At 55.4% G+C, this 11,563-nt stretch overlaps 6 protein-coding genes across 6 annotated transcripts; 3 read left to right on the top strand and 3 right to left on the bottom strand.

Moving 5' to 3' along the window:
* Positions 1 to 411: 411 nt before the first annotated feature.
* Positions 412 to 1,233, bottom strand: BO66DRAFT_409968 (uncharacterized protein; the record flags this gene model as incomplete). Its single annotated transcript, XM_025649209.1, has 3 exons — positions 412 to 852; positions 915 to 1,031; positions 1,111 to 1,233. The coding sequence occupies 3 exons, from the start codon at positions 1,231 to 1,233 to the stop codon at positions 412 to 414; spliced, it is 681 nt and encodes a 226-aa protein (XP_025505684.1).
* Positions 1,234 to 1,426: 193 nt separating this feature from the next.
* On the top strand, positions 1,427 to 2,444 carry BO66DRAFT_318737 (uncharacterized protein; the record flags this gene model as incomplete). Its single annotated transcript, XM_025643619.1, has 3 exons — positions 1,427 to 1,815; positions 1,918 to 2,149; positions 2,253 to 2,444. The coding sequence occupies 3 exons, from the start codon at positions 1,427 to 1,429 to the stop codon at positions 2,442 to 2,444; spliced, it is 813 nt and encodes a 270-aa protein (XP_025505683.1).
* Positions 2,445 to 3,537: 1,093 nt separating this feature from the next.
* On the top strand, positions 3,538 to 6,320 carry BO66DRAFT_390377 (amino acid transporter). Its single transcript, XM_025646990.1, has 18 exons — positions 3,538 to 3,845; positions 3,922 to 3,955; positions 4,031 to 4,100; positions 4,191 to 4,292; positions 4,424 to 4,488; positions 4,537 to 4,608; positions 4,665 to 4,779; positions 4,839 to 4,917; positions 4,966 to 5,000; positions 5,047 to 5,075; positions 5,121 to 5,153; positions 5,200 to 5,224; positions 5,271 to 5,472; positions 5,524 to 5,601; positions 5,652 to 5,780; positions 5,826 to 5,973; positions 6,020 to 6,098; positions 6,163 to 6,320. The coding sequence occupies exons 1-18, from the start codon at positions 3,730 to 3,732 to the stop codon at positions 6,261 to 6,263; spliced, it is 1,512 nt and encodes a 503-aa protein (XP_025505682.1). The 5' UTR covers positions 3,538 to 3,729; the 3' UTR covers positions 6,264 to 6,320.
* Positions 6,321 to 6,675: 355 nt separating this feature from the next.
* Positions 6,676 to 8,346, top strand: BO66DRAFT_303295 (putative extracelular serine carboxypeptidase; the record flags this gene model as incomplete). Its single annotated transcript, XM_025643223.1, has 1 exon — positions 6,676 to 8,346. A coding segment is annotated over one exon (1,671 nt), but the record flags the coding sequence as incomplete, so codon positions are not given.
* Positions 8,168 to 9,445, bottom strand: BO66DRAFT_390376 (ubiquitin-like protein HUB1). Its single transcript, XM_025646989.1, has one exon. The coding sequence runs from the start codon at positions 9,236 to 9,238 to the stop codon at positions 8,516 to 8,518; it is 723 nt and encodes a 240-aa protein (XP_025505680.1). The 5' UTR covers positions 9,239 to 9,445; the 3' UTR covers positions 8,168 to 8,515.
* A 258-nt stretch (positions 9,446 to 9,703) lies between these two features.
* On the bottom strand, positions 9,704 to 10,944 carry BO66DRAFT_390375 (dienelactone hydrolase family protein). The gene is made up of 5 exons (XM_025646988.1): positions 10,879 to 10,944; positions 10,707 to 10,811; positions 10,588 to 10,658; positions 10,470 to 10,517; positions 9,704 to 10,416 (listed from the first exon to the last, which is right to left on the bottom strand). Exons 2-5 carry the CDS (start codon positions 10,733 to 10,735, stop codon positions 9,809 to 9,811), a joined length of 756 nt encoding a protein of 251 aa, XP_025505679.1. The 5' UTR covers positions 10,736 to 10,811; positions 10,879 to 10,944; the 3' UTR covers positions 9,704 to 9,808.
* Positions 10,945 to 11,563: the final 619 nt, after the last annotated feature.

Below are 11,563 nucleotides of genomic sequence, written 5' to 3'. Positions count from 1 at the left end.
CAGCAACACAAGAAGTATCACACATGCCGTATCCTGGAGATGGCACGAAATGGATAAAATGCGATACCGAAAATGGCGGCACCGCTACAGTCTACACCTGCGATGAAGGGTTATTGTTTAGCTTTGAGGCCCAGACATGTGTCTGGCCGGAACAATCAGACGGTATGGCTGGCTTTTGAACATAGCACACCCAATACTGTGAGTTTGCCTGGCTCACGCTCTGACAAAGGGAATACTCTTATCTAACAAAAGATAGGACTGGTTCTGTTCATTTGAGATATCATGGAGGGTAATGGGTGTGTTTTCTTGACGAAGGTGGGGATAGTACTCTTTCATAGTATTCATATTGTTGGCTATGCGCAATCTTAGGCTAGAGAGGAAGCTCAGTGAGAGAGTATATTGGGGCATGGCTTATCCTGCAACACATTGTTCCCACGGAAAGGCTCGCTTAGTCCGGCTCGGTAAGATGTTGTAAGCATGGAGTTCCTTGTTAAAGGCCTCTGAGTTAGCCTCAGCTGCTAGATGTCTGATCCTATCCAAAGGCCATTTGAGCACGCGACTGAAAGGAGCAAGACTGAGGGTCTCGAGACTCTCGGGAAAAGCTAGGCTATACCAGCGAGCAGCCTTTGTCTCATGTTTATCATTATGCCGAGGATTAAGAGGCAATTTCATCATCCGATGGTCGATTTGGGTAAAACCTGCCTCTTCCCGGGCTCTGATTGTATCACGCGAGTTGTGGGCTATGGGCCACATAGTGCCCTGTGTTGCCTGCTTCAGGTACTGGTACCATTGGCCTAGTGCCAGTCCGTCCAAAGAGCAATTGGCGCAGCGAGATCCGAAATCGATTTCCACCTGTTCAAATCACGCCCCTGGTTGAAGATGCCTTAAGATCCGCCTGCAGAGATTCGGCCAACCCACGACACTGCAGGAAGAAGATCCCAGAAGTCTTCGCCAAGCGGCCAAGGACTCTCAAAGTTAAATGGCGCATAGAATTGGCAGTTCATTGGCGTGATTGGGAGGTTGTATAGGTGCTAGATCCACCCCAACAACAAAGGCTTCGGGATATTCATTGGCGACATCGATAGCTCAGATCTCTGTCCCACATCCCACATCAAAGAATCTACCATTCCTGAGATGTGGCGCGTAAATTAAGCTGGCAGACACCCGTGCTACCGTGAATAGCTTATGGAACAGATCGAGACGGTCCTGCTCCTCTTCTCCACACGGTAACATACAGACTCCTCTCCAATATCCATGATATGTACGGCCATTTTCTTCGAGGAAGAGATTTCTGTGCGGAGGCCCAAGACAAAGAAATAATGGGAGACAAGTGTCCCAACATCAGTCACTCATTGATTGAATGTGAATGAAGTATTATGGCGCAGCATACCTCGCATATGCAACCCAATTGCTCAGTCTCAAAAACATGCATTCTCCTGAGCCCGCAAAGCACAAGGAGCTACGGTCCGCGCTCCGTGCAATCAAGAACCACGTCGAGGGTCTCGAAGCGCATGAACTTGATTACAGCCAACTGGCGGCGCAACGAATAAACGTCTCGCCTATGGAGCTGGACGAAAAGTCAAGCGCCAGACCTTGCTTCTTCAAACCATGCCCTGCCCATCTTTTGATGGTCCCAGATGACGAATATGATCAGAAGAGCAGGACGAAGTACCAGGAGTTCAAATCTGTCCACCCGATCTTCCGACGCCCCATTGACTGCGCCCGCAACATGATCACATATTACTCTCACTTTTGGTTTGACTGCGCGATTCACAGCGAGAACTACATTCTCGATGGGTTGTGGAGGCGTCTGAGGTAAGCTAAATCTCATAGTCATGCTCATCTGGTGTTTTATCGTATCGTTTTGTCTATGCATCATCAATCTCGTCATCTCACACCAGACCATCTCCCCAACAGTTTGATGGCTGTTCCGTTCGAAGACCTATTCGAGTGCAACGAGCCCGAGTTCGGCACCCCCGAGCTCGTCAAGGCCAAGAGGGGTCGGGAGTCCCCGCCTATGAAGGCCATGGTCTACAACAACCTCGATGGCAACGAGAACACGCTGCTGCGCGGCGAGGTTGTGATCGCTCTTCGCGTGATCAACGGGCAGATGAGACGGTCTCGCTTCTTCGAACATTCGACTGTGCCGGTGAGGATCACCTTCTCCCCTTTCTCGCGACAAATTCCGGACGCGAAGCCCTGTGCCCTTCCAAGTTGGAAGTAAAACCGCTGAGTTCGGAATATGAAAATAGGTCCTTCTTTTCTCCTTCCTGGGACCGCAACACGCCCGGGTCATCGAGGCATATTTCGATGGCAGCTCGGTGGTGATGCGTCCTCTGCGGCTGTTTGATCTCCGGGAGAAGGACCAGACCTTGATCAGGACCTTTGCGCAGTGGTTCCTTGGGGAGCCGACGGGGGAGACCAGGGTGCTTCGGGGGGTGTGATCTTCGGTCTTCTCGACTGGGCATGAGGAACGTTTCTTGGTGAGACGGAATGGAGTATTGGTTTGGATTGGTTTGGATTGGTTTGGATTGGTTTGGATTGGTTTGGATTGGTTTGGATTGGTTTGGATTGGTTTGGATTGGTTTGGATTGGTTTGGTCTGGTCTTGTTCGGTTTGGTTTCTTTTCTTCTTTCCCCCTTCTTTTTCATTCTGCTTGACTGGTTTCTTCCGGTATGTAATTGTGACTCTTGGCTAGCTGGGGAGCCAGTTTTGCTTGATCTTGGACACAACAAGGAAAGGTTCTGGTGGTTGAGAGCGTGTAGATCTATGCATGATGTATGCTACCCAAAAGACAGGTCTCAACAGCCCTTCAAAACAACACCAGGGAGCCGAACTATTCGGCATGCTATACCATTCTCACACATTGTACTAAGATGTGAAAGCAGGACTTATATCAAGCTGCACCGAATATCGATGAGGGCGGCGACCGGCGAGGTCGTCTACTCTATACTCCATATAGTGTACGTACAGAACCCAAGCTACTGCACTTATCTTATCGCAGGTTCAACCGGAAGCTGCGAGCGACCCACAGCTCGGGGACAAGAATCCGGGATTAGGGCTGCATGGCATGAGCAACAACATACCCCCTGCCTGCAGCAGTTAATTAGTTTATGTTATTACAGTAGGTATCCAGCCTTAGTGATCATATATCTTATCACCGATGAGCTCAGAATAACCACCCCCAGATAACCCCCTACACAAGATAGACCGTCGATTGGAAGACGAAAAGATCCCCCAATCGGGCATGTCCAGGCGGGGACGGCATCCCACCCGCTGATTGGCCCGATAAGCCCCCAAGCGATAAATTCTGCCTGCCGCGGGCTTTGCCCGCCTCAACTACTGTGTAGATGCTAGTTAACTACTACTAATCGTCCTGATGACTACCGCGTACATTGTCTCCCCACGCATGGGAGAAATCATATATAAGGAGATAAGTGAATGCACCAACCGACTTGAAACCCATTATCGCCTTAGCGTACCGTCTGGCTCGTGGTGTCATCTCATCCCGGCCCGCAGAGTAAATTAAGCTTCCCCCGCAACCCTGGGTGGACATACCGCATGCATCCTTAGATCTGATGCGTGTCAATCGCCGATACCAACCAACCTCCCCCCTCTCGGCGATTTAAGTTACTTGTCTCTCCTCCCCCCCCGCCTTGCGTCTGCCTCTGAATATTCAATCAGTGTTCTGCTGATGGCAATTCTGGACGATTTTTATTCGAAATTATAATGACCACAGCAATGATGGACGAGAAGAAGCAACCGCACCTCGAGAATGAGGATGATGACGTCCAGTTGGCGCAGATGGGGCATAAGGCGGAGCTGAATCGGAATTTTTCTACCCTGTGCGGTCGACCCCGGTTTTCTCTGGTTATCTGGCCACAAAAGGCAATGTAATGCTAATTGCGAAGAGAAAATTAGGTCGATGCTGGGCTTGGCGTTTGCGGTGCTGAATGTATGTTTTGTTCTCGATGCAATCGGAGAGAAGCCCCGCGTATGAAAGGACGGAAGAACTAATGATCGAGGGTAGTCGTGGACGGCTCTGTCGGCTAGTTTATCGCTCAGTCTACCGTCTGGGGGCAGTGTGAGTGTTGTCTGGGGTAAGTATTGTCGGGCTGTCTGGCTCCTTTCCGGGGCGGATCGTCGTCGGGTCGATCTACCGCCGTTGTGCTCATGGTAACAACGACCAGGTCTGGTAACCGCCGGAGCATGTAACCTGTGCATCGCCATCTCGCTGGCGGAATTCCTCTCGGCGTATCCCACGGCGGGCGGACAGTATCATTGGGTGGCTGGTGCGTTCCCTTTCCTCCCTTTTCTTTCGTGGAACGTTATAGGGGTCTGTTTGGCTGACGACGGCGCAGCTAGTATGTCTTCTTCGCTGCTGGGCGCCCCCTTGTATCGCGTTTTCTCACCGAACCACCAGTTTCCTGGCCGAATTGGGTGCCGATTCTGTCCTGGGTGACTGGCTGGGTCAATGTGGCTGGATGGGTGAGGCTCCTTCATTATGTGGGAGTGTATGCGAGGCTAACAGTTTAGGTTGCGCTGGTGGCTACGAATGCCTTGCTTTCCTGTCAGCTGATCGCGGGGATTGTGTCCTCGGTTCACCCTGTACGTCTTTTCATTTTTTCTCCCTGGGGCCATGGGCTGCTGACTGACGATCCCAGGATTTCGCGTGGCAACGGTGGCAGTACTTCCTCATGTACATCGCCTACACGATGCTGGCGTTTGTGGTGAACGGGTTCATGAACTCGGTGCTTCCCATCATCTACCGTGGTGCTTGTACGTTTGCCTGGATTTATTTGGTGGTTGATGAGCTTGAACTGATGAGATTACCTAAGTCACCTGGTCGATTGGCGGGTTCGTGCTGGTGTCGATTACCGTGCTGGCTTGTGCCTCGCCGGACTATAACTCTGCCTCGTAAGCTGCGTTGCTCGGGCGCTGGGACTAGTTGACCAACTGCTGCAGATTTGTGTTTACCAACTTCATCAACCAGACTGGCTGTAAGTTCGAGTGGTGGACGTTCGCCAGCATCGCTAACATGATTAGGGCCGGATGGTGTGGCTTGGCTGTTGGGTGTGAGTACAGTCGTCGATCTGTGACGATGTAGCTAACAGACCCAGTTGCTGCAAGGTGGACTCGGAGTGACCGCGTTTGTGAGTTCCCCATCGACCGTCTGTCAATCAACACTAATCGACCCAGGATGCGGTCTGCCACATGATTGAAGGTAAACCTGCCCTCTCCTAGCTCCTAGGCGCCAACTGACCGACCAGAAATTCCGCAACCGTCCATCAAAGGCCCCAAGATCATGGTCGTCTGCGTGGGCATCGGCACCTTCACCGGAGCGATCTTCCTCATCGTGCTGCTGTTCGTGGCCGGCGACATCGACGAGGTGGTCAACTCGAGCGCCGGGCCCCTGCTGCAGATCTTCATCCATGCGACCAACAACCGCGCCGGCGCCATCTGCCTCCTCATGTATGTGCGGTCCACTGTTGCCCAGGAATGTTGCTAACGAACCCGATGCAGGCTTCCCCTGGTCTGTCTGCTGTTCGCGACGTTGAGCGTGATGACGACCAGCAGTCGCATGATCTTTGCTTTTGCACGGTAGGCGGCTTATCTCCCACGAGTGAAGATCGCCACTGACGACCTCGCAGAGACGGCGGACTGCCGGCGTCCAAGTTCTTCGCGCGGGTGCATCCCCGCCTCGGACTCCCTCTGAACGCGTTGATTCTGACCACCGTCGTGGTGATTATCTTCGGCTTTATCTATCTTGGATCTAGCTCGTATGTTTTTCTGTCTAGTCAAACGAGCTGCGCTTACCATTGAAGGGCTTTCAACGCCATCGTCTCGGCGTCGGTCGTGCTTCTGGATCTCTCGTACGCAATGCCGATCGCGGTGAACTGCCTGCGCGGACGACGGACACTCCCCGATCGCAAATGGAAGATCCCCAACAAGATTGGCTGGGTGATTGATATGGTGAGTGGGTTGCTATTGGGGGGCATGTTCCCTGCTAACGGGTCAGATCTCTCTCGCGTATATCGCACTGACCACAGTGTTGTTTGTGTTTCCCCCGGACCGGCCCGTGACGGGCAGCAACATGAGTAAGCTCCCTGGCTGGATGAATGCATAGTATATTGATTGGCAGCTGCTGACTGAGTGGGGTAGATTATTGCGTGGTTGCATTTGGGATCATCCTGATCATCTCGCTGATGCAGTGGGTGGTGGATGGGCGGAAGAACTTCACGGGACCTCGCGTGGAGCTGTAGGGCGATAAGTATGAGTATCTCTAGGATTAAGTGAATGTGTAACTTCCTAGGCGGTTGTCGAGAAATATAGCCGTGTAACAGCCAAGAGCACATTGGGAGGCTATCTGCAACACCCACTGTAACATTCCAGCCTCCGTCCCCACTCGGAGACAATCGGACCAAGCAAGGAGATTAGCACCCTACCTTGCTAGCACCAGTAATCATAATCAGAATCATAATCATATATAAACACAATCTCCCCGCACGCAACCCTTCCTATCTTCTCCCCTCCCGCCACAAACAACCACAACCACAACCACAACCAACAACAATGAACCTCCTCCTCCTCCTCTACTACACAACCACCACCCTAGCCCTCAGCGGGCTAAACACCCATCTCAACAACAACAAAGAATACACCCCGACAGCCCACGAACAAGCCCAATTCCCCATCCACAACCTCACAACCCCACTCAACCACTTCCCCGCCTCCGCCCGCTACCCACCCACGAACCTCACCTTCCCGCTCCGCTACATCCTCGACACGCGCCACTACCAACCGGGCGGGCCGGTCTTCCTCATCGCCGGCGGCGAGACCTCGGCGCTGAACCGCCTCCCCTTCCTCTCGCAGGGAATCGTCCACGAACTCGCGCGGATCTACCAGGGGGCGGCCCTAATCGTGGAACACCGGTACTACGGGACGAGTTACCCTGCCAGCCCCAGCCCCAGCCCCAGCCCCAGCACCAGCCCCAGCACCAGCCCCAGCACCACCTCCTTTCAGCAAAACAACCAAACCATCCCCCTCTCCACCCTAACCTACCTAACCACCGAACAAGCCCTAGCCGACTACGCCTACCTCGCCACCCACCTTTCCGTCACCGGCACCGGCCTCTCCCCGGCCACCACCCCCTGGATCGCCTACGGTGGCTCCTACGCCGGCGCCTTCGTCGCCTTCCTCCGCCACGCCTACCCGGACCTCTTCTGGGCCTCCATCTCCAGCTCCGGCGTCACCGCCGCCATCGCGGATTACTGGGCGTACTACGAGCCGATCCGCGCGCACGCGCCCGCGCAATGCGTCGCCGCGCAGCAGGCGCTCATCGCCTGGGTCGATCGCGTGCTTCTCTTGCCTAAGGTGGCGGCATCGTCCTCCAACCACGCAAAGGGGTCACCCTCCGAGTCACAAGACCATGCGGGAGTGCTGAAGGAGGTGTTCGGGGGCAGTGCGCCGGGTCTCACGGATGAGAGGTTCGTGGCCGGGTTGGCGGAGCCGTTGGGGCTGTGGCAGGAGCGGAATTGGGAGCCTAGCGTTGGGGGGCGCGGGTTTGGGTGGTTTTGTGGGAATATCACTGCGTCGGAGGTGTTGGATGAGGGGTTGGAGGGGGAGGTGGGGGCGAGGGTGAGGGGGTTGGTGAGGGAGGTTGGCGGTGGAGATGGAGATGGCGATGGCAAGGAGGAGGAGGAGGAGTTGGTGACGGGGGTGGTGAATTGGGTGGGGTTTGTGAGGCGGGAGGGGGTTTTCTCGGACGCTGAGGATGAGGATGAGGGTGCAGGTGAAGTTGGAGATGCAGGGGCAGGCGACGACAAACGCCTCCCCCGCACGGCCTCGACCAGCTGGAACTACCAGGTCTGCACGGAATGGGGCTACTTCATGCCCGGGTCGACCGTGCCGGCGCACATCGCGCCGCTCGTCTCGCGCCTCCTCACCCCGGCCTTCTGGGTCGACATGTGCAATGCCACCTACGGCATCACCACCCCGCCGGACACGGACCGCATCAACCGCTACGGCGGGCTCGCCTTCGCGTATCCCCGCGTCGCGCACATCGGCGGTCGGGCCGATCCCTGGAAGGAGGCGAGCCCCTTCGCGACGGGGCTGCCGGCGAGGAACTCCACGGCGGAGGAGCCGATGCTTCTCATCGGTGTGCCCGCGGAGGAGGTGTACGATGGCATGGAGGGCGGGGTGCATCACTGGGATCAGAACGGGGTCTTCGGGGTGGAGGAGTACTGGGAGGGGAAGAGGGTGGTGCCTCCAAGGGGCGTGCGGGAAGCCCAAGGCGAGGTGATCGGGTTCGTCGGCGGGTGGTTGGGCGAGTGGCGCGAGACCCAGCGCCAGCGCCAGCTACAGCTACAGCTACAGCTACAGGAGGAGCTGGAAGACGACCATCTCAGCAATGGCGAGGACACGCAGGCGAGCCTAAAAACCCCCGAAGCACATCATCAGATTATCCTCTAGCCGGTCTGTCCACCACCAAATAACCACAACACCCAGAAGGGATCTAATCGCCCGTCCCAATCTCCAAGTCCAACTGCACCCCATTCGTAATCCCATAGTCCCCCAGACTGATAAAATCCTTGAACGGCCGCTCCCCCTGCCTCTTCAGCAGGATCTCGCGCGGCGCCCGCCCGATCTGCGCCGCCACCAGCGTCTTCAGATCCCCCACCGTATCCGACGGCAGACAGGGCACCGTGGCCTTCGTGCCCAGCCGGTCGTTGACATGCACCAGGATCATGGGCTCGGAGGGGATCGCCGGCCGTTTCTTCTTTTTCTCCTTCTTCTCTTTCCTGGCGGGGTCGTCGGTGGAGGTCGAGATGGGCTTTTCGGCCGGTCGGTCGCGGTCGCGGTCGCGCTCGTCTCGATCTCGGGGTTGGTAGCTGTCGCGGTGACGGTCGCGGTACCGGTCATCCCTCTCTCGATCGCGATACCCCCGATGATCACGCTCACGGTCTCGCGCATCCCGTCCGTCTCGGCTGGAGTAGTCCCGTCGATCCCGGGGATCATACCCACCCCCTCGAGCCTCATCCCGAGAATCGTACTCCCGCCGCGGCGACCGCGCGCGATACCCCCGATCTAACCTTCGGGCGGCGTCGTCGTCCCCACGCTCCGGACGACGCTTCTCCTTCCATCGGAAGCCGCCGGTGGAGGATTTCTTGTGCTGGCGGGATGGGGAGCGGGAGCGGGAGCGGGAGCGTCGTCGTTGTGGTGGTGGGGAGTCGGGCATTTTGTGTGGTTGCCTTTCTCTGGAAGGTGTGTGTGTGTTGTGTTGGATGTGTGGTGCGGTGCGGTGCGGGCACCGACGTGGACTTAGTCCAGTCTGCGCTCTTGTTTTTGAAGGAGATGTGGAGGTCGGATGAGGATGGACTTGGTGGTGTGGTTTGGTGGTTTGGTGGTTGGGGGTAGGTGGTTGGGGGTAGGTGGTGAAGATAGAATTGGAGTAGAAGCTGAGGGAACAACAGGCTGGAGCTGAGGCAGCGTGATGAAATGGATGAAGGCGGTGAAGATGGAATGGAGGTGGTGGTTGGTTGGATGGCTGGGTGGGGATTCGGACGGGTGGGCAGAATGTGACCGCTTGCTTTCCAAGCTGAGCTGAGCAGCTACTAGGTAGTAACTTACGTATTTACTCTTTTTGGAAGAGGAGGAACAGTGATACGATGAGAGGAGGATAGAAGTAAATATGTAAATGTAATTCGATTGCTCAACAGGATTGCTCAACAATCACACTGACTTTTGAACATTACACAACACATCAAACTAGTACAGTACAGTACAACCTAGTGCAGCACAAACCAAATCAAGCATACTTCTCCAAGAACCCCAGCGCTGTCTTGTACCCGCGCTCATACTCCTTCTTCACCTCCTCGTCCTCCAGGTTCGACCGCGCCGCCATCCACCCGTGAATCTGCGTGGGGAACGTCTCCACATACCCGGGCTGCTGCAGATTGTTGCCGAACTGCTCCACGTCCTCGGGCTTCTCGTCCTTGGACGCCAACACCGCCATCGGCACGCTCACCTTCTTGGCGTCCTCCGGGTCCAGCATGGCCGGGTGGCACTGCACCGCCGCCTTGAAGATCGAGCTCTCCTGGCCCGTCGCCAGCGTCGCGATCTTGCCGCCCCAGCAGTACCCCAGAATCGACCAGGACTCGAAGCGCCCGGACGGGGCGAGCTGGTTGGCTTCGGCCACGATCCCCGGGATCTTGGGGAGGTTGTTGGGCGGCGCGGCTTTGGTCTGGAAGAAGTGGCCCAGCTTCTGCTTGTGGTCGTCGGTCTGCGGCGGGAACCAGGTGATGTGGGCGGGGCTGCCTTCGAAGAAATCCGGGATGAACACCCGGTACTTCTGGGTGCTGGAGTGGGCGAGGATGTCGGCGCCTTGCAGGGTCTGGTCGAAGAAGCCGAAGATGTCTGTTGTGTCCGGTTAGATGTGGCGGAGGTGTGACAAAGGGAGAGGTGCTGACCGTAGATGACGAGGATGGCCTTGGAGGCGGACTCGGGACCGGTGACATCTGCTGGGGATTAGCTGGGCTGGCTGGCTGGCTGGAGATGGGCTTGAAAGCTGAAGCTGGGGATACGGACAAGTCTTCAAACCGCCAATGGTCTTGTATTCACCCTTGGGCTGGTAGCCCTTGGCGACGACGGGGGGGATCCTGGTTCGTCAGGTGATGCAGATAGACTGGGACAGGTATGATGCTCACGAGCAGCAGGCCTTGTTGACTCCCGACATGGCGGCGGTGGAGCAGTGGAATGTACGGAGAGGATAGTAAGTGGTTGTGGGGTATCTGGTCAGCGATGAGATGGACCTTCGTAGAGAGTGGGTTAGAAGCTGTCTGGTGAACATGTTAGAAGAGGTGTTGGTGAGAGACGCACTGATTGAGGCAGACGTAAAGTTGTCGAGGTTGCAGTTGTGAATCAAAGGAGGAATGGAGGCAGCGAGCAGCGAGAGTTGCAGGAGAGCAAGCGAATTGAGGGGATTCCCCACCGACGTCATCCGAGTTCCCCACCTTTCCGGTTTCGCCCGTCAAAGATCTTCAACATCGAGGTTTGGCACGGGCTATACGAGGGTTTTTACGAGTGCGAGTGTCATCAATGCAGTAGATAAATCTGGTGGGAAAAGTATCCAGCGAATTTGGAGTGTTAATGCCATGGGAATGCTGGTTGATTGTCTGGCTAAGATGAGGTGCGAAGGTGGTCAATGCAAGTTCATTTTATGAACTACATATCGGGCGAAATATCCAGAGGCATCAGTCTCAAGATAGGATTTTCAATGATGTGTTGCTCATGCGAAACTTTTTTTTTTCTTTCTCTTTTCTCAAGTCCCTCATTTGTCCAGCTTGAGCTATCCACATGCCCGCGCGGAGACCAACTATATATACTCATCAACCATGCATGCACAGAGACTGTATCCAATCAAATAGGAAGTGAAAACACTTCTAGACATGCTTACTTTTGTTTCTCAAGGATACTAGACCATACAGATTCAGCATCCACACCCTACAGCCTCAGCATCCCTCTCGACCGATAGAGAATCCCAGCACGCCATAACCCCATCTCC

This window comes from Aspergillus aculeatinus (genome assembly GCF_003184765.1).
Source record: "Aspergillus aculeatinus CBS 121060 unplaced genomic scaffold BO66scaffold_14, whole genome shotgun sequence".
In the NCBI taxonomy this organism is placed as follows: domain Eukaryota; kingdom Fungi; phylum Ascomycota; class Eurotiomycetes; order Eurotiales; family Aspergillaceae; genus Aspergillus; species Aspergillus aculeatinus.
Note: the sequence above shows the minus strand (reverse complement) of the source record. Positions and strands in the feature narration are given on the sequence as shown.